At 34.6% G+C, this 19266-nt stretch overlaps 3 protein-coding genes across 3 annotated transcripts; 1 reads left to right on the top strand and 2 right to left on the bottom strand.

Annotated features, from left to right (window-relative positions):
• Positions 1-1599: 1599 nt before the first annotated feature.
• LOC113400976 (zinc finger protein 62-like) lies at positions 1600-7520 on the bottom strand. The gene is made up of 7 exons (XM_026640668.2): positions 7166-7520; positions 6033-6668; positions 4430-4519; positions 4050-4154; positions 3088-3210; positions 2863-2985; positions 1600-1811 (listed from the first exon to the last, which is right to left on the bottom strand). Exons 1-7 carry the CDS (start codon positions 7280-7282, stop codon positions 1623-1625), a joined length of 1383 nt encoding a protein of 460 aa, XP_026496453.2. The 5' UTR covers positions 7283-7520; the 3' UTR covers positions 1600-1622.
• Positions 7521-8230: 710 nt separating this feature from the next.
• L(2)k09848 (lethal (2) k09848) lies at positions 8231-16556 on the top strand. Its single transcript, XM_026640665.2, has 8 exons — positions 8231-8394; positions 8736-8890; positions 11201-11423; positions 11817-11988; positions 13529-13618; positions 14392-14584; positions 15145-15305; positions 16319-16556. The coding sequence occupies exons 1-8, from the start codon at positions 8331-8333 to the stop codon at positions 16533-16535; spliced, it is 1275 nt and encodes a 424-aa protein (XP_026496450.2). The 5' UTR covers positions 8231-8330; the 3' UTR covers positions 16536-16556.
• A 726-nt stretch (positions 16557-17282) lies between these two features.
• LOC113400972 (uncharacterized) lies at positions 17283-19221 on the bottom strand. Its single transcript, XM_026640660.2, has 5 exons — positions 19031-19221; positions 18437-18525; positions 18123-18247; positions 17758-17834; positions 17283-17435 (listed from the first exon to the last, which is right to left on the bottom strand). Exons 1-5 carry the CDS (start codon positions 19107-19109, stop codon positions 17299-17301), a joined length of 507 nt encoding a protein of 168 aa, XP_026496445.1. The 5' UTR covers positions 19110-19221; the 3' UTR covers positions 17283-17298.
• Between the last annotated feature and the right edge of the window lie 45 nt (positions 19222-19266).

The raw sequence follows: 19266 nt of genomic DNA, 5'->3' as shown, positions 1-19266 counted from the left end.
TAATTTAACAGTTTGTTAGATTTTAAAATAAAAACAGTATTATTTTTAACCTAAAAGAAAATAAATTGGCGCTATTTTTGACACATACATAACTGTGTTGGTAAACTATCGATAGTTTGACTATCGATAATTGACCTCGAAAATTATACAGAATATCGATAGTACTATTTATAGTACCGTTTTGATCAATACTATCGACAGTATTGCTAGCTCTCTGTAAGCAATACTATTATATAATATCGATAGTATCGAATCGATTGTTTTGATCAAAACTATACTATCGATAGTGGACTATCGATATGCAACACTAATTTATAATCTGTTGAAAATAACCAGTAACTAAAATATTTATTTAAGCAAGTATTGTATTGTATTGTAACTATAATGAATTGTTCGAAATGCTTCAATAAAAATGTTCAACCGCATCTTTGTTATTGTTATTTCTCAAATCAAGTATAATATTTTATTCAATTAAATTAATTCTATTAGTGATTTTAGTAATCATCGTTGATTGGTTGGAATTGGAAATATAATCTACCATATAAAACCGGTAAGGAACTCATTATAACTCTTATGAAACGAATTTCAGGATAACTCGAGGTCGTGGCGACGTAAGTTTTTTTTTTTTAATGTTGGTACTATTTTGCGAGACTCATAGACGGATATTTTTGAACCGTCATATTTTTATTCCTAAGAAATTTACATGATCATTTTTGCTAACATTATATATCGTGTTAAAATACTTTTTTATGTATATAAGATTTTAAATAAACATGGTAATTTTATTACTACAAGTATTTAGAACGGGATATTTACCATGTTTTTTTATTTTTATTCGGTGGAGCTCGATATTTCGACATTATCTACGAATGTCTTGTTCACGAGACAAGACACGAGCATTGTCTCGTAAAAACATGGTAAATATCCCGTTTTAAATACTTTCTTATGTAGTTATATTAAATATATAATTTTAATATAAAATTATATATTTAATAAATATTATTATTAATGTATCCTATTTCATAAAGATACTGCACGTATATTTATTCTGTAATCGTTTTTCGTTTTGCTTTGAAATAAAATATGGTTTTCCCGCATACATGATTTTGTCCTGCGATTAGAAATAAAATGACCGTCACCAATTTGACATAAATGGAAGATTTTTGTTAATTTTGTCATTATTCCGACCTCTGAATTATATCATTGACAATATTAACAAATAGTTTAAAAGATCCGTGTATTGGTCTATTTATTAATCTTTAGGGCGATTCGCGAATTCGCTTCATTTGATAAAAGTTTAATAATAAAGTTAGTCTGCTTAATATGGATACGGCTACCCTAGCATACATAGTTATGTGCACTCATAATGTCCTATGCCTCGAGTTTCGACTTTTTAATATATAATTATTATTACTCCATCAATATCAAAAGAAACGAGGTACGTTAGATTAGATATATATCTGGTGTAGTAGGGAGTAATTATTTTATTTTTTGCGTGTCCTACACAAAACAAATAAAACGCACAGATTATAAAAAATAATTTAATTATTATTTAGAGGTACCGTAAAGAACAGGAACTAAAGTCACGGATGGGAGGAGGTTTGTGGGCGGGGAAGTGTGTCTCAGGTCTGGTGGAGCTGCGGCACGGGCCCCTTGTAGCGGTGCACGGCGCGCATGTGCTTGACGGCGTAGTGGCGGCAGCTGTAGGCGCGCGCGCACACCGCGCACGCCACGCGCGCGCTGCTGTGGCACGCGCGCCGGTGCATGTGCAGGCTGTTGTTGGCCTTGAACGACGCCGGGCACTGCTCGCACTGACAGCGAAAACTCAAAACTCAAACTCAAATTCCTTCATTCAATACAGAAGCATCACACTTACTTATTGATAGTCAAATTAAACACCACCACCGGTTCGGAAAAGGAACCACCCTGACCTGAGAAGAACCGGCGAAAGATACTCAGCGGGTCTTAAAAACATATATTGAATATGAATAGAAACAGCCAGGAGGCGATCCTTTCATTTCCAAGGTGTTCTATCAATCATAAACTCACTAATTGCACCTTTCGCACACAAGCGTTCTTAAACATTTTTTTTTTAATTTGGCAACAGAACCATCGCTTAGTATTTACGACTATAGATTATGAAGACTTCTTCGTCTCTCCTAACGCAACAAGTCCTCGCTCTCACAACCAAATGGAATGGCACTCCGACAGATCATTTGATATTGACTTGGTGCAACGTAATGCTCGGTATTGTTGTGTTTCGGTTTGTAGGGTGAGCCAAGGTAACTACAGGCACAAGGGATATAACATCTTAGTTCCCAAGGTCGGTGGCGCATTGGATACGAGGAGTGGTTAATATTTCTTTAAGTATCAAGGTCTATGAGCAGAGATTGCCAGGTAGTCTTGATGAAATGACATAAAAGTACAGTCGCCTAGGCTTAGGAGTAATCAGTACCGACGCCATTCAAACTTCGGTATGTCTGAGAGTACTTTGAGTATATATCTAGATTATAATGCTTTGTATCCAATACTTTGGATTCAAAGCCCAGTTTGGACTATAAATAGCGATTAAGTTTCTCTGCCAAGTCTCAGTAACAGCCAAGAGCTTGGACACGTCAGTATTAACATTCCTTTATCTCAGAAATTAGGAAAATCCTTTGGTCCTGCATCATAACTCTCCGTGATAATATCGGATTATGAGAGTGAGGGAATCGGGTGCACTGTGATTGCACACACACACACATGTGAGTCAATATCTTTTGCACAACGGTAAGTCTCTGTAGATGTATGTATTTTATGTGTTTGTGTGCTGTGTATATGAGACGATGTGTGTACGTGAACATAAAAGATGATCAAGAAAACCTTGAACTGTTTTTCGGTGCGATGCGACTGCCTGTGCTGGGCGAGTAAGTATGCGGCGTGGAATTTCGCCCCGCAAGTCTCGCACACGAACGGCTTCTCACCGCGGTGACGTCTCTCGTGATTCTAGTAATTTAAAATATATAATTCACCTATAATTTAACCTTGCAGATCCTAAAAAGTACTCAAATATAAACTTAATCTTAGTCAGTATGTATTCATTCATACCCTCATAGCCATCACACCAGCGCTCTGGAAGTCGCAGTAATTACACTTGAACTTCTCGTAACCATGCTTCGCTCGGTAATGTTCGTGCAGGCGAAGCTTGTTCCCGAAGCGCTTCCCGCAGTGCTGGAAAATACTGTTACCGTACAGTTTAAATATTTTGGTTTTGATTTTAAAATATATTATATTAATATAATTGTTTGAAGTTCCGTTAGGAACTAGAAAGAAAATAAACAAGGCCACCCACGTTGGACGCCAATTATTTCACAGAAATATAACAGTGTCAATATTCCCTAATTGTGGCGCCCGACGTGAGGCAGCAGATTGAAAGCGCTGTAGCTCTCTAGCCCAGGACTAGTAGTGGTAAAACCGTCCCTGTACATAATTATATAAGATATTGTTATATATGCTCAGGAGTAGGACTGCGTCAAATAAACCACGACGGTTTAACCAGTTATATACTGATTTAATAGAAGCGTTGCACCGGCGCGGACGCAGCCACACGCACACAAGTAAACGCTTACATATGTAACAGATATACAGCTTCCTCCGGTTTCGAATGTAGATTATACTACTCATAACCGACAAGTTACCCAGTGGAAAGGACCACCAGGCAAGAGGAGGAAGGGAAGACCCTTAGCCCGCTGGGAAGATGATCTGATAAGATCAGCTGGCATAAACTGGTGCTCCATAGCACAAGACCGACAAAAATGGGCATCTTTGGAGGAGACCTTTACCTAAACCGGGGTTCCTGTTAATTTATAATCATTTTAAAACATATATTACTGGCATAATCTAAGATAATCTTACTAATAAAAATTATTTTTATTTATTTTCGTTGTAATATTATAACTACCGACTATTGTAAAACAGGAAATAAAAAGGCTTATTATTATTATTATAACCGACAAGCAACTCATTAATCACTCAGTTCCGCCAATTGAATATTATGTGTGCTAATGTACCTCGCAAACGGGTCCCAAGCCGGCGTGTTTGACCGCCTTGTGCATTCTCAGGCTTGCCTTCTGCATCTTTTTATGACAAACATCACACTCGGTGAGTTCACGACTCTAAAACGAATTTCGTAAGTTGTTAACGATAATTAAGCCTTCACTAAAATTAACAAAGCTTATAATATTATAAATGTCTCACGGCTCCAACAGCAGGGCAGAGACCTTCGCTAGTTTAAAGAAGGGTTAAGTTTATATCTTCCACGCAGCTTAAATGCGGACTGGTACAGTATACGGCAGAATCTGACGACACGTGCATATTTCCCCGCGGTGTATTCCTTCATTATTGAGCATGAGACGAATTAAAAAGCAAATAATTCGTTAAAATTTCTTACCGATTCACATGTTCGCCGTCTCTTTTTAACGTTGCAGTTCGTGACATGCTTCACCAGCAACTCTTTGCTGTTGAACTCCTTTTTACAATACTGGAATAAAATTTATACAAAACAGTCTGAACTCTTCAAAACTTACGGAAAGTCAAATAATCCTCATTGAAGGTGTTATAATAAAACTAGCGACCCACCCCAGCTTCGCACGGGTGCAATACTGATACTAAATATACAATTGAATGTCATTATATACAAATTTTATAGCGTTCTGTCATTATAAAATACAAACCGCTATGTCCTTGCATTTTAAATCTGGAATATCTTCAAAAATATTCATTTAAATTACAGGGCCATATTGATCTATATGAAATGCACAGTGTATTTAAGATACTGTATTGGATAAGGATTAATGCTGTATTGCTTTAAATCGCTTCGAATGTAAGCCATTATTTCTCGTAAAAAGTAAAAGTTAAAAATGTTTGCTGCGTGTTATCTTTTTAAGGTGAACAATACTGTAGTACATTATTTTGATCTATCTTGTAGGGTTCAGCCAGCGCAAATAAATGTGTTTATGTACGTCATCACATTAGAAAACTCTAAAATTATCTGTGTTTCTCTACTATATTGTGCATGCTTTATACATATAAACCTTCCTCTTTGAATATATCTTGAATCACTCACGTAATAATACAATTTAAAAAATCGACGAATTAAAATAGATCCCTGTGGAACGCCCATCTTTACCGTAGATACAGAAAATATTATATCCTCAATACAAAAACTCGTTGAGTAGTTTGACTTAAGTATACAAATTATCTACAAAATTAAACTTTCCGTTCTCTACACATCAGTTATATAAATTTATATAAAAGTTTTTCGTGTCCCATATAATCGAAAGCTTTCGTAAGATCGCAGGACACACCAATAGCATTCGGGGATTTCTAGCATGCATCGTGTTAAGTATATTTGCCAATCTTACCAATAAACATAAAGCTATTATTAACATTAATCTAAAAAATATATTAGTCATTGACTTACAAATATTGAATTGGTGACATTAGTTAAAATCAAAATAATCTTTATTCAAGTAGTCATTCAAAAGCACTTTTGAATCGTCATGTTACAGTTTTGAATTAAATTTAAAGCAACCGCTGATTCGGAAAGTAGATTCAACCGAGAAGAACCAGCAAGAAACTCAGTAGATACTTTTTTCCACCAATTCAATTACCGAGTATGTCAGAAAAAACAATTACTTTTTTAAATATCCTGCTTTGAAATCAAATAATCCTAACTCCACACTTTTTTATTTTTAATATAATCCTCGTATTAAGTAATATGCCTTATTTATCAATGTATTGTTTGACATGAGCTTTAAATTTTTTAATCTTAATAAACATAAGAAGTATCTCTTCTAATGTATTGGTTAAGATGACTTTTTTAAAGCAAACTTTAAATTATGTTATAAATTCTTAAGAAAGGTAAGGTAACCTTACCTTACCATAGACCTTTCTTGAGAATTACTAATTCTAATACTAATCACTTAAATTAGGTATCACTTGACTTTTTTTTAATCCAATATTATCTTTATTAAATCACTATAAATACTCACTCTGCATTTAAAGTTGTCAGTACCGTGTATTGATGTTAAGTGCCGGTTCAAATTATCCCTCAAGATGTAATCATTGCAGAGTTCGCATTTAATCCTGGTGTTATCAGCACCAGGATGGTGTCTCGCCATGTGCATGGCAAAACTTCTCCTGGATAAGTTCTTCTGGCATAACTTGCAAGTAATCCTTGAACTTTTATCGTTATAATCATATAAAACACTTTCTTGTTCTGTACTGATGTCTTTTTTGTCCGTTGCTTCAATATTTTTCTGTGAATTTTGTGCGATTGAATTGTCTGTTAATAATATCAATGGTATGTCATCTTCGTTGTCTGATTCAAAGTTTTCAATTTTAATTTCAACTTCCTTAAATATGTCGATATTTGGTAATTTATTGTTAATATTTTGATTATTTTCATTAACTAATTCTGACTTATCATTTGTTATGTGTAATGTTTTTGGTTTTTTATCCTTATTGTCAACGATTATTTCAACTTCTATTTTGTATTCATTGTCTCTCTTCATAGCAAGAAGCACTTTTTCAGCATCTTTACACTTTTTCCTAAAGTCCAGATTACTTTGTAGACACTTTATGCAATATTTACACATGTTTTGTGGAAGTCCATCATTAATTTCCATCTGAAATTTTCAGGAAATTATTTAATATTCAATTTAATTTAAGAGACAATTGTATTTCAGTGGAAAAATCTTCATTGAAAATATAACACCTCATATAATTGCCTACACTGGTGACAGGAGGGCTGGTTCATTTCTAGCCCAAAGGATCAGAATTGCAACTGACAATTGATATTCTAGACGATCATAATTCATACAGTAACTATTTTTAATTCTTATTTATATATAGTTAAGGCCTTAATGTTAATAATACTTTTGTATATATATATTACTTTCTTAGTTTAATATTTTACCATTTGTAAATAAGAAACTTTTCTGAAATTTATTAAACCAGATTTTTCAAAATACTGTTTTATTAAAATACAATATTTAAAAATATATGACGTCCGACAGAGAAGTATGGAAGAAGAAGACATGTTGCGCCGACCCCAAGTAAAATTGGGATAAAGGCAGGAGGATGATGATGATGACAATATTTAAAAATTATTATGAAATCTCACCTTCACACCTGTAGCTGCAAAAAGTGTATCTACATCGATTGAATCTACTTTATTGATAAATATCGGACTGAGTTCGTTTTTACCGAAACAAGTTCTACAAATACTAGTGAAATCCATTTTTTTTTAATTCATATGATTATTTAAATTACTAAGATGCGAATTATGTTACAAACTTCGAAACATTGATGTGTGAGTTATAATCTTCGAAATATTGTTACACTTAACTAAACGTAGAAAATATAAATAAAAAACAGTTTAAAAAACATCTAAATTAACTTTATTATTCTCTCCACGAATGTAATAAACATTAATTGTAATATCAGGATAGGGATTAATTTATAAATAGTGGTCAGATGATTATTCTTTTAACTCCAAATTGTTAACATGGTAAAACAATGTTGACAACAATATTATAACAACACAGAACACGGTATGTCGCTGCTGTATTGTTAAATTTGACGTCTAATAAAATCTAAAACAGTTGAAGCTGACGGTTGAACGGAACGTTAAAATATCAATACAAGTTTAAAATTACCTATTTCAGTAATTAAATTACTGTCAAAAATTAAATCAATACTTGTAAAATTAGTATTTTTTGACATTCTAATATACAGCAACAAAGCACTTTTCTTAATAACACGATATTTAAATCAAATTTTTAAACGATCCATAAAAAAATGCTTTTAACACACTTTGATTTTGTATTTAATTTATACGCCTTATTAATTGAAGTTTTTTAGAATCCCAGAAAATATTAAATAAGAAAAAAGATTGAACGAAACATCAACATCATTACAAATTTACCATGCGTAATTGGAACGTAAAAAATAAATCGGTTTCACGAAGTTGTTATTAATAACTCTTTATATACCTTACAAATTGAGTAAATTTAGAATGCTAATAAAATATATAAAATAATGATTATTTTTAATATAATGATATTATCTTAAGAAAAATAAACGCTGAATTTTGTAATACATTAATACTCACAGTGCCCCAAGAGGGTAGTATGCGTATATTGATAATAAAAGTCAATGTCAAAATTCAATGAACTGTCAAATTGACACAACACAACGACATGAGTTTCACGTGTTTTTGAATGAAAATTGTGTACGTTTTATGAATAAATTGATTTAAAATACTATGTGATTATTGTCACATCAAAATGGTTATCGCAGAAGACAAAGAAGTTGATATATTCGTAGCTAGTAAAATAGGATCTTTCAAACGTAAGTTATCGTATTAAATATTTTATTTATTCCAATTTTACCAAAAAGTATTATAAAAAAAAATGTCAAAGTTTGGTTGCAATAATGCAATTTACTATTGAATTAAAATCAGCTGATAAGCAAGTTATTTCGCTTTTGGCGCCGATTAAAATAAAGCTTTATATATGATGTACTATATGCTTGCTTTCTTGCTTCATAACAAATTGTGATGGTTTGTCTGGGAAAGTGCAACAGACAGAAGGACAGTTACATATATATATATTGATTATTAAAAATGTTTTTACGATATTGTAATAATGAATACCCTAGAATCAGTCAAAATAAATCATTCTTTTTTTTAGATATTAAATACCACACAGATTCAACAAAAAATAACAAGAAATGCATAGAGAATTTGGTTGAAATTAAAAGCTTACAGAAAGACGATGCAATAACCTCTATGGTTTGGGGCAACGAGGAACAAACAGAAATATTGATTGGAAAGAAAAACCAACAGGTAAGTTAGGAACCAAACTTTCATATTTACATTACCTTACTTCAAACAGTCTTGATACTTCATGGGGCAGTACTAACGGACGCAATGGCTATGTAACTGTTAAGATGTCTTTAGGAGTTTACTCGAATCAATTGAAATCAAAAATCACATTATACCTCTTGAATGGTAGATGTGACTAATGGGATCACTTTCGAACCAAAAAGACACTTAAGAACTGATTAAAAAACTATTTATTTTAACTTAAACAATTTAGGATTTATTTTTGATGAAATATAATCAATATCAAATTCATATAGAATACTTAAGTTATGTCAGATAACTCGACATGTTACTTCTTCAAGTGATTTAAAGAAATTCAAACATAATACATAAACCAAACAGATCAGAGTTAACATCCAAAGAATATGTATAATCTGAGATTACTAATCAACAATTCCAGTAGGCAATATTTTAATCATAATTTTACACAATTATATTCATTCTAAGCTATCACCGATTTTGAATGTAGGTTTCTAGCAAGATAATCAACAAGAAACTCAGTAGTTACTCTACTACTCTAGTACTATTTGCCAACAATGACTTACATAGTCGATTATTTAATAATTTAACTATTACTTATTCGGCATGGAAATCAATGTATAATAATTCCACGCTTTTTAATCATCTACATGATCCTTTATGAAGTAATACGCCTTATTAATTAAAAGTTTTCTTACAGTTCCAAAAAGTGTATTATAAGTGTACTAGTACTGTAGTGTAGTATTTGGAAGATATGATATAATCTTCCGAATCAAACTATACCATAGGGGGTCAATTTAAGGAAGACTAGCCAAATATCTAAGTTATATTTTATTACAAGTGTGTGTTCTTACACGTATTAAATTAAATGGTGGTTAACTAAGTAACATGTAACTTTAATTGGTGTTAGAGCTCAGTGCAAGTCTGCATAGGTACCCTCTCATCGGATATTCTATAGATATTGTTGTGTTCTGGTTTAGAGGCTGGGTGAGTGTACCCGTGTACAAGGGACATAACATGTTAGTTCCCGAGGTTGGTGGTGCATTGGCAATGTTAGTTCGTGTTAGTTGTATTGCCTGGTTTGCCTAACTACGCTTAAAAATGAAATGCATGGGTGTAATACTGCAAATTCTTACTATCTGGTTGTTACTAATTTTATAAGCCTCGTCGAAAATTCTAAACGAGATCTTTTGATGTGCGGTTCAATCACCAGGATATAAGATAATGAAGCAGTTACGATTAATTTTATATACTTCATATATTTATTAACAACCTCAAAGGATAATATATCAATGGTACCTGTAAATATACCACAGCTGGGTTGTGGTCTTAGCTTTTGAAGAAAAAGTAAAGTGACAGAACTCCCCCCTCTCTAATAAAAAGTAGTATGTTTAGTAAGCCATAACTTTATCCAAAGGCAAACTTCTAGAAGTGTGAACCCTCTAAGCTCATTATCAGTACCTTGACTTCACCAACGTTTGGTAGATACCCATGTGGCAGGTTTAATATCTTATTTATTTAATTTTAAATGCCTATGATATAATAAAACCTTTGCATTTGCAAATGGATGATAAGAAGTTGACCTGGATCTTTATGAGGATGTTCTTCGTTGATTCAAAAGTTTTTCTTTGTTGAGTATTGTTCCTTGGTGTTATTAGTCTGTGATATTTTGGATTCAGCCAGTTTTTCCATAATCGGGTAAATCTCTATTATGGATCGCCATTTTTAGTTTGTAAACCAGAATTAAAATGGCTATTAAAATATATATACATCATCTCAAAAAAACAATAAATATGACATAGTAATAAATATGAGATTATTAAAAAAATACGTGTACGTCTCGGGACGCCTGACAAATGCGTGTGCATGTGGCTAGCGCAGTGGTTTAGAGTGGGAGAGGAGGAAGAAGTAAGAGAAACGGAAGCCAGACAGACTGGCGCCGTAACGCGTTACGTAACGATGCGGTTTACCCTGCAATAAGAAATTGTCTTACTTCAATAAAAATTCGTGGACGTATTAATTAACAATTAAATTGATGGATTAGAGTAACTACTGAGTTTATTGCTGGTCCATCTCAGTAGAATCTGCTATCTAAACAGATGCTGGCTTTATGTTTAATACGACAACGTGAATGTGACGATTCAAAAGTGATTTTATAAGCGATTGTAGAATGTTTAGAATTTTCCCTTCGGGGTTGCCATATATGTCCTCTTCGCGAGTGTTCCCAAAGCGTCTTCGCTGTTTTTGTCATTGATGGTGTTCCTTAATAAATATATATATTTCACCCCACAGATACAAGTGTACGACACGATCCAAGGCTTCACAAAGTCATACACAGCAGACTTCGGTATCGGCGATGTAATTGGACTTGGCAAGCATAAGCGACGTCTGCTGGCGGCACTGTCGAGCGGCGTGGTACAAATATGGAGCAAGAAAGAGAACGTGGTGGTCAATACTGGCGGTAAGCTGGATAAGATGAAAGTCTGTGACCAAGACACCACCTTATTCGCTACTGGTGAGTACTTTATTGTATTTTAAAAGAAATTTGAGCCGAGATGGCCCAGTGGTTAGAACGCGTGCATCTTAACCGATGATTTCGGGTTCAAACCCAGGCAGGCACCACTGATTTTTCATGTGATTATTTGTGTTTATAATTCATCTCGTGCTCGGCGGTGAAGGAAAACATCGTGAGGAAACCTGCATGTGTCTAATTTCATTTCACATTTGTATTCCACCAACCCGCACTGGAGCAGCATGGTGGAATATGCTCCAAACCTCCTCAAAGGGTGAGGAGGCCTTAGCCCAGCAGTGGGAAATTTACAGGCTGCTAATGTAAAAAATGTAAAAAACGAAAAAGGGGGGGGGGTGTCTACTATTATCAAATTATAAGTATTGGTTAATCATTAAGGTGGTGAAGAAAATGATCTAAAAGTTTGGCGAATTGGAGAGGCAGCTCCATTGTTCAGTGCTAAAAACCTGCCCCACGATTGGCTGCAGCTCAGACGGCCGGTGTGGGTATCGGATCTGACCTTCTTGAGCCCGGAGTTGCTGGCTGTGTGCTCTAGACATGGTTATGTCAGGTGAGTTTAATGATAACCATAACTGCTGACATATCCTGAAAATAAGTTGATGTGCCATGTAACACCGAATTGTATCTGAGTGCTTAGTGTAATATCCAGATATGTTAAGGAGCTCCATAGTCGTAACCAAAGTTATCAAATATCCAAACAATAAGATACCGGGAAATGTAACCAATTTACCATTTACGAAATTTAAAAAGTTCATTAAGACTAAATTAATAAATAAGTCTTATTATTCATTAAAAGAGTACTTTTTAGAAGAAAAAAAAACGCCTGGATTTAGGCTCGGGTTCCATCACAGGACAGTAATTATTGTAAAAAAAACCGGCATTGTGAATCTGTTTATTTGAAAAGAGCAACTATGCGAGTTTCTTGCCGTTTCTTGTCGCTGGAGGCTGCTTTCCGAAACGGTGGTAGTGTTTTAATATCGACGATTCAAAAACGCTTCGTTGTGAAGTTTACTTGAATAAAATTGATTTGATTTTGAATAATTTTGCTTTAGTATAGTGTTATATTTTAAGTAGCTGTTTGTATGGTAAAAGTATTTGGTTTTTTTTCTGTGATTATACAATACTACCAATTAATAGCCTACGAATAAAGATAAATTAATATTTTTTATTAATAATATATATATTTTTTGAAGTAATACAGTAATTCCCCAAATGAAATAAAAAATTACTAGTATACCTATTTAACACCCCCCCCCCCTTTAAGCTACTCACTTGTATTAGTGGGGACGACTATAGCCCAAGGGGTCAGGATCGATCCTGCGCCTTTTACAACGCTAGGCGGCCCGTAATCCATAGCCCTATTGACGCTTCGAATATCCGAAATAATTTCGTATCCGTAATCGTATCTGAAACCGGTAAAATATTATTCATATATCCGTATCCGTATCCGTATCCAGATCATAACATCCCTGGTAATAACATTCGTCATAAACAAATGAATATGTATCGAACTTAATTGTGTTCGGTCGAACAGCTGGTATTTTATAAATCTAAGTACAACACAACATACAAAACATTCTTATCATTATAAAAGAAAGTGTATTAATACATTATATAATATATCCTTTGAATAATTTCGACCTACGTGAGTAACAAATATATACACGAGGACCTACAGGGCCGGACCGTAAGTTTAGGGGACGCTGGGCTGACACTACTTAATGGTGGGCCCTTAAGGCATATCTGAACGGAGACTTGAATCAAATTAATTGAATGGGTTTGATTAATTGTATGACATTTAGTTGTTTAGTAAGTCCATCAACTCTCTTTGCAGCATGCCCAATTCCATACATGCTTCAAGCTATACAGGAGAGCATCTGCTGACTTAGCTTTGTTGCGAATGTCTATTTTTTACAAGATCATTCTTGCCGAATATGGGCGTCACAGTATTTTTTTTTTTTTGGGTTTAAATCCAGGTTTGTCTTGGCAGTATACAGGAATCCATGATAGTCATTCTTAAGTCATTTATTTATTCGCTTATTCCTTATTAATATATTATATTAATATAATCTATGTTTGTACAATTCCAGGTTGTACGACACAAGGTCACAAAGACGGCCGGTCTGCAACGTGGAGTTTCAGATGGCTGCAACCTGCATGGCACCTGCGTTCGATGACCGGTGAGTAATGACCATATTATTATTATCAGCCTGTAAATTTCCCACTTCTGGGCTAAGGCCTCCTCTGCCTTTGAGGAGAAGGTTTGGAGAATATTCCACTACGCTGCTCCAATGCGGGTTGGTGGAATACAAATGTGGCAGAAATTCGTTGAAATTAGACACATGCAGGTTTCCTCACGATGTTTTCCTTCAGCGCCGAGCACGAGATGAATTATAAACACAAATTAAGCACATGAAAATTCAGTGGTACCTGCCTGGGTTGGAACCCGAAATCATCGGTTAAGATGCACGCGTTCTAACCACTGGGACATCTCGGCTCACGAGTAATGACCACTCGTTCATAATTTTTCAAGATATCGATAGTTTTTTTTTCACATCGATCACTAGTACTTGGTAAAACTTTAGACAAAACCATGAAGGTTACTAAGTGCTTAACTATCCCTAAAATTATTAATAACTTTTGGGTTACTTGGCGGTAGGGCTTCGTGCAAGTCTGAGTCGCTCATCGGATATTCTACCACCAACAGCAGCATTCAGTATTGTTGTCAAGTTTGAAGGATGAGTGAGCCAGTCTAGCTACAGGCACAAGGGACATAACATCTTAGTTCCCAAAGTTGGTGGCGTTTTGGTGATGTATGGAATTGTTAATATTTCGCGATAATGTCTACAAGCGGTCGTGACCACTTACCATCAGGTGGCCCTTTTGCTCGTCTACCTGTATCATAAAAAAAAACAAACAAATAATGTGACTGGTAAAATGCTTGTATTCTTAGGCACGTCCTGGTGGGATTCGGTCGTGGTCAGCTCCAGCAAGTGGACCTCAGGAGAGGGAAGCCGGACAAGGCGTACAAGGGAGCGGTGGGGGCGGTTTCGAGCGTGGTGGCGGTGAGCGGGAGGGTGTTCAGCACCAGTCTGGACCGACATCTGCGAGTACACCAGGGGGACAGCAAGGAGTTACTGTATAAGGTTCTAAGTTCATAATTATTTTTAAGTAACACAGCGGCTACTGTAACTGGCTCGTTGGTCTAGTGACTGGATATAAAGACATGGATCCTGAGGTTCTCGGTTCAAAGCCCAGGTCGGACCGATAAACGTTTATTGGGTTTTTTCTGTCGATTAAGTCTCATGTGAAGCCGTTGGTCCGGCGCCTGAACTCTTTCCGGTCATTGGATTATGAGAGCGAGGGAGCGAGCCCGGATTAATCTTCTAGTATTGTATGGTAGATAAATCGTTAAATAGGGCTCCTATAGTAACTTGATTATTATGTATGGGACGGGCAATCCAACCCAATTCCAATATAAAAGACGAAAAAAACATTTTAATGTGGTACCCAAGGTTTAAACCCAGGATGTAAAGGCCTACAGCTCTGTTAGTTACCCTATAGAGCATAAGACAGACACAAAACTTTTGAACGCACATCTGTAAGAGCCGGTGCGCATCAGCAATCACAGCCATCGGTAACATCTGCCACCCCCCCCCCCCCCCTACCAGCCCATCTAATAAAATCAATAAAATACAATTTCCAGCAATACATGACATCTAAGTTGGCATGCGTGCTTGTTCAAACCGCGACCACGACGCCTCTCAAGAGGGAGGACCCAGAGGTTAAAGAGGAGGATCAGGTCGAAGGCACGGAGGTGAAGGAGGAAGATATGGATGACATCTTCGAAAATATGGAAACTATTGGGTAAGTGCTAATGACAATTTAGTTTGTGATGCTGCCTGGCGATATAAAAAGATTATATTAAAGATAAAAGGGTGGACTTATTACTTTACATAATATACTCTGTAATCAAAATGGTGGAGAAGAGTATCTAATGAAATTCTTACCGGTTCTTCTCGGAGGAATCTACTTTCCGAGCCGGTGTTAGCTTTATTTTAACACTAACATAACGATACCAGAGCTCTTATGAGCCGACTTGAATAAAGAATATTTTTATTTTGAAATTAAACCCCCCCCCCCCCCCCCTACTCCTCAGTTATGCAACTGTTTTTAGTGTCGAGTCAGCAAAATAATGACAGGCTCATCGAAATTACCATTTTAAATGCTGTAGTTGATTTCATATTTTGTGTTACTGGAATATATCACATAAGTAAAAGTTAGTTAATTGTCTATGTCCAAATCTGATTGCCTTTGATTAGTTTTGACTTTAGTATATACGTATAATACTAGTCGCCTTTGTCCTTCCTTCTTGTTGAGCTTGCTTCACACCAATATTCATCAAGTTCAGTTAAATGGTTCGGAAGAGAAAGTGCAACAGACAGATAGACAGAGCTTCGTTTCTCATTTATAATATTAGTATAGATTTATTATCATACAAGCTAAGCCCGCGACTTCGCGTTTCAATTTAACAAAAAAGTAATTATTGTAGCCTTAGTTACTCCTTATTACATCAGCTATCTGCCAGTGAAAGTTCCATCAAAATCGGTTTAGGCGTTCCAGGGGTTAGCCTGTACAGACAGTCAGGCAGACAAAAATTGAAAAAAATGTTATTCTGGTATATTTACCCTGTATTTATACATATGCATTTAATAAAAAGTGGTTATTTTAATATTACAGACACTCCAATTTTATTATATGTATAGTAGGTATTAATTAGTATATATTTTGCTACAGTACCGGTGTTCAAGATAACATACCATCAGGTGGTCAAACTATTCAAAGTTCTTAACTAAAAAACATTTAATTATTTCTTACAGTGAAAAACCAAGTTTGAAACGAAATGGAGACACTGGAATAACAGAAACGAAGAAAATGAAGCCGTCGACAGAGGGCAGCACTGTAGATATAGAGGACAACGAAGAAGACCCCGAGGAGGCGATCGTGAAACTCCTTCGAAGCACAGAGAAGCAGAAGAAGAGAATGGAAAAGAAGAAACGAGAGAAGAAGGCAAAGAGCGTATTTCATAATGCTTAGAATAAATATCTTTGTTACCAATGTTCGTTGTTACTTGTTCTTCCAAATCGACACAGTTTATTCGATTCTGTATTATTAAATTAAACATTTTTAAAACAATTTTGATAGTTTTTGAGCAATAATTGTTATTGAAAAGTACTTAATAATGTATGAAATGTAGAAATCTTTCAATATAAAAAATTACTACTAATAAATGTCCCTAATATTGACATAGCGACTGATAAAAAGGTTTGGAATATGTCAGAATTCTCAATATTTCTCAATACCAGGCCAGTTCTAAATCCAGGGAGCAATAATCCCACTCCTCTTATGAGGCTACTCATCAAGTCTTGTATCATAGGTTGCAGGTTTCTTAATAATTTTTTTAAGGAGATTTGGGCTTGGGTCTCGATTGTTGTGCCTAAGACAGAGCTTCTCAACACCTATGCAAAATTATTTTTGAAACGTCATATGAGTTCCAAATACGGATAAGAAAGGATCCTTTTAAGCTCCATTGTAATGTGTAGTGTCAGAAGAACAAATAGACAAATGCAATAAAATATATTATAAATTTGTTTTGTTAACTTGTAAATACAAAACTATTTAGATGTATGTTGTTGTTTTGAAATTAAAATTAAATAAGTTTTCAATATTGTATGTACAAAAATAAATAATACTAGCATTGCTACTATAGTTATACGATGATACGTCAAATTACGTCACACGACGGTACACAGGAAGTAAACAATAAAGCGAGTTAAAAAACAGTCTTGTCTAAAGATAATTATATTTTATTCGGCGCATGGTTCTCTTTATCCGGCCAGGTCGGGTCGCAGGCTGTCTTGACGAGATCCCAAAGGGCGTCACTGTTTGATTCCATTTCAAAAGGCAGTAAAAGTCTCCGAGCTTCATTTTTCACATCTAGTTCACATTATTAAGGATCATATTCGTGAAATACAAATCAAATAATAAGTTTACCTACATTAATATATCGCACCCCCCGTGCGAGACCGTCACTTTTGCGAAAATGCAATTTTTTCAGGAAAAGCATTTAAAAGTTTGGCATTCTCCAAGTGTTGCCGTGATTCGCGCCAAGACCATAATGACACTGACACATTTAGAAGATTGTTCTCGAAGCAATTGCTATTAATAATACAAATATCTTATCTGTATTATAGTTACAGACATTCAATAAAATATTTAATTTATAAAAATGTAATATTAGATAGTTAAAAAAGGATACAGCCTTTGGCAATGTTCGGTGGTGCGCTGAAATCGAGCCGAATACCCGTCAACTCTTTTGCTAACTGATAGCTTTCCCTGTTAACATAAAAACAATTATACACTCCGCTCAAAGAAGTTATGATTTCTTAAACCTAATTCATCATATTTTATTTCTGTATTAAAACCAGTGTTATTTTAGAATTATTTTCCTGAAGAGATCTGTTTTTTATGCCTATACCATACATCAGTATGTCAGGGAACTGTATCTCCAGTAGCATAACCGCTCAACAATTAGAAACATCATAAAAGCGAAAAACTTAATAGGGGCCAGGTTGACTTATCTATATTTATTATTAGAAGTAAAATAAAACACTATTAACATACTTAGCATTGTCCAGTCGATGTTGATCACTATCTGTGATAGTTAGCCTCGACTCAAACACAGCACATACCCGTTCCAGCTCGCTTCCCCTACGAGACAATTCAGACAATTGCTGAGTCAGCTCATTCTGGAAATTAATTCTGTACATGATTAACAAAGACATTTTAACAAAACCAAAAAGGGACTTCGACCAAACGAGACTAAGACTTATTTTTGTGTTATAATGTTATAAATAATACAAATTGTAACAATTAGTACTTAGAAATTCATTCATTTCAGATAACTTTTGGACAAAGAGAGAGGTCATCAAACTTACTTTGATTGTTAACTCTTGAGCGAGTTTGTTTTCAAGTTCATTTCTTTTCTTACATGCCTTTAATTGTAGTTGCTGCTTGTCGATTCTATCTGAAAAATTAAGATTAATATATGAGATAAATACAGTTACGCCGAATCGAAAATATTAGAGTTAAATAAACATATACCAATGAATATTATGTTTATTTAGCTCACCATTTAAATATTGTTTGAGTTCTCCTTTCGAGCCTTGCTAATAATGCACAACTGTTGGACCATCGGAATTGAACCATTTCAATATTTTTTATGAAGGGATAGGAGTTCGCCAAAACACTGCTTGCACAGCCGGGTATTGTTAAGATAGGTCTGAACTTACAATTTTTATATTACAATTATATTTATGTAAAACATCAGCATATAGCACAGTATCAAGACTAATTACAATACATAATATGATTATGTACAATGTAATTAAGATATCTACAACATGAATATCAACGAAAAAATCTATCAAACTTTGAAACTATTCAGTTTTGACGATATAATTGAATTATCGTGACTGTTAAATCAAATACATTTACTCGATAATAGTTGTAATGTTTACAGTTAAACTTACCATCTACTTTTTTACAGAAAGCATCGAACTCGTCACAGACTCGAAGGTACCAGGGTTCTGCCACATTCATGGCACTCATTTTAAAGTTTTTAAATTTATATTATTCAGTTTATTATTGTTAGATTACACTTTTAAATCATGCTATGTAGTATGTACTGATTAGTTTGAATTTAAAAAACGATTTTATTGTGTTGTCATTAAATGACATCCATTCAAAACACGATAAAGTGATGCCT

Source organism: Vanessa tameamea, chromosome 29 (genome assembly GCF_037043105.1).
Source record: "Vanessa tameamea isolate UH-Manoa-2023 chromosome 29, ilVanTame1 primary haplotype, whole genome shotgun sequence".
Classification (NCBI taxonomy): Eukaryota; Metazoa; Arthropoda; class Insecta; order Lepidoptera; family Nymphalidae; genus Vanessa; species Vanessa tameamea.
The sequence above is the reverse complement of the archived record's forward strand: the minus strand, read 5'-3'. Positions and strand labels throughout refer to the sequence as shown.

What these genes read in the sequence shown, in the direction of transcription:
- LOC113400976 (XM_026640668.2), bottom strand. Translation starts at nt 7,282, where the DNA reads ATGGATTTCACTAGTATTTGTAGAACTTGTTTCGGTAAAAACGAACTC. An exon ending in GACGGCGAACATGTGAATCG is followed by an intron (nt 4,155 to 4,429) that starts GTAAGAAATTTT and finishes AATTCGTTTTAG; the next exon opens with AGTCGTGAACTCACCGAGTG. An exon ending in CTGGTGTGATGGCTATGAGG is followed by an intron (nt 2,986 to 3,087) that starts GTATGAATGAAT and finishes TTAAATTACTAG; the next exon opens with AATCACGAGAGACGTCACCG.
- LOC113400972 (XM_026640660.2), bottom strand. Translation starts at nt 19,109, where the DNA reads ATGAGTGCCATGAATGTGGCAGAACCCTGGTACCTTCGAGTCTGTGAC. An exon ending in CTCAAGAGTTAACAATCAAA is followed by an intron (nt 18,248 to 18,436) that starts GTAAGTTTGATG and finishes ATTAATTTCCAG; the next exon opens with AATGAGCTGACTCAGCAATT. An exon ending in CATCGACTGGACAATGCTAA is followed by an intron (nt 17,835 to 18,122) that starts GTATGTTAATAG and finishes TTATGTTAACAG; the next exon opens with GGAAAGCTATCAGTTAGCAA.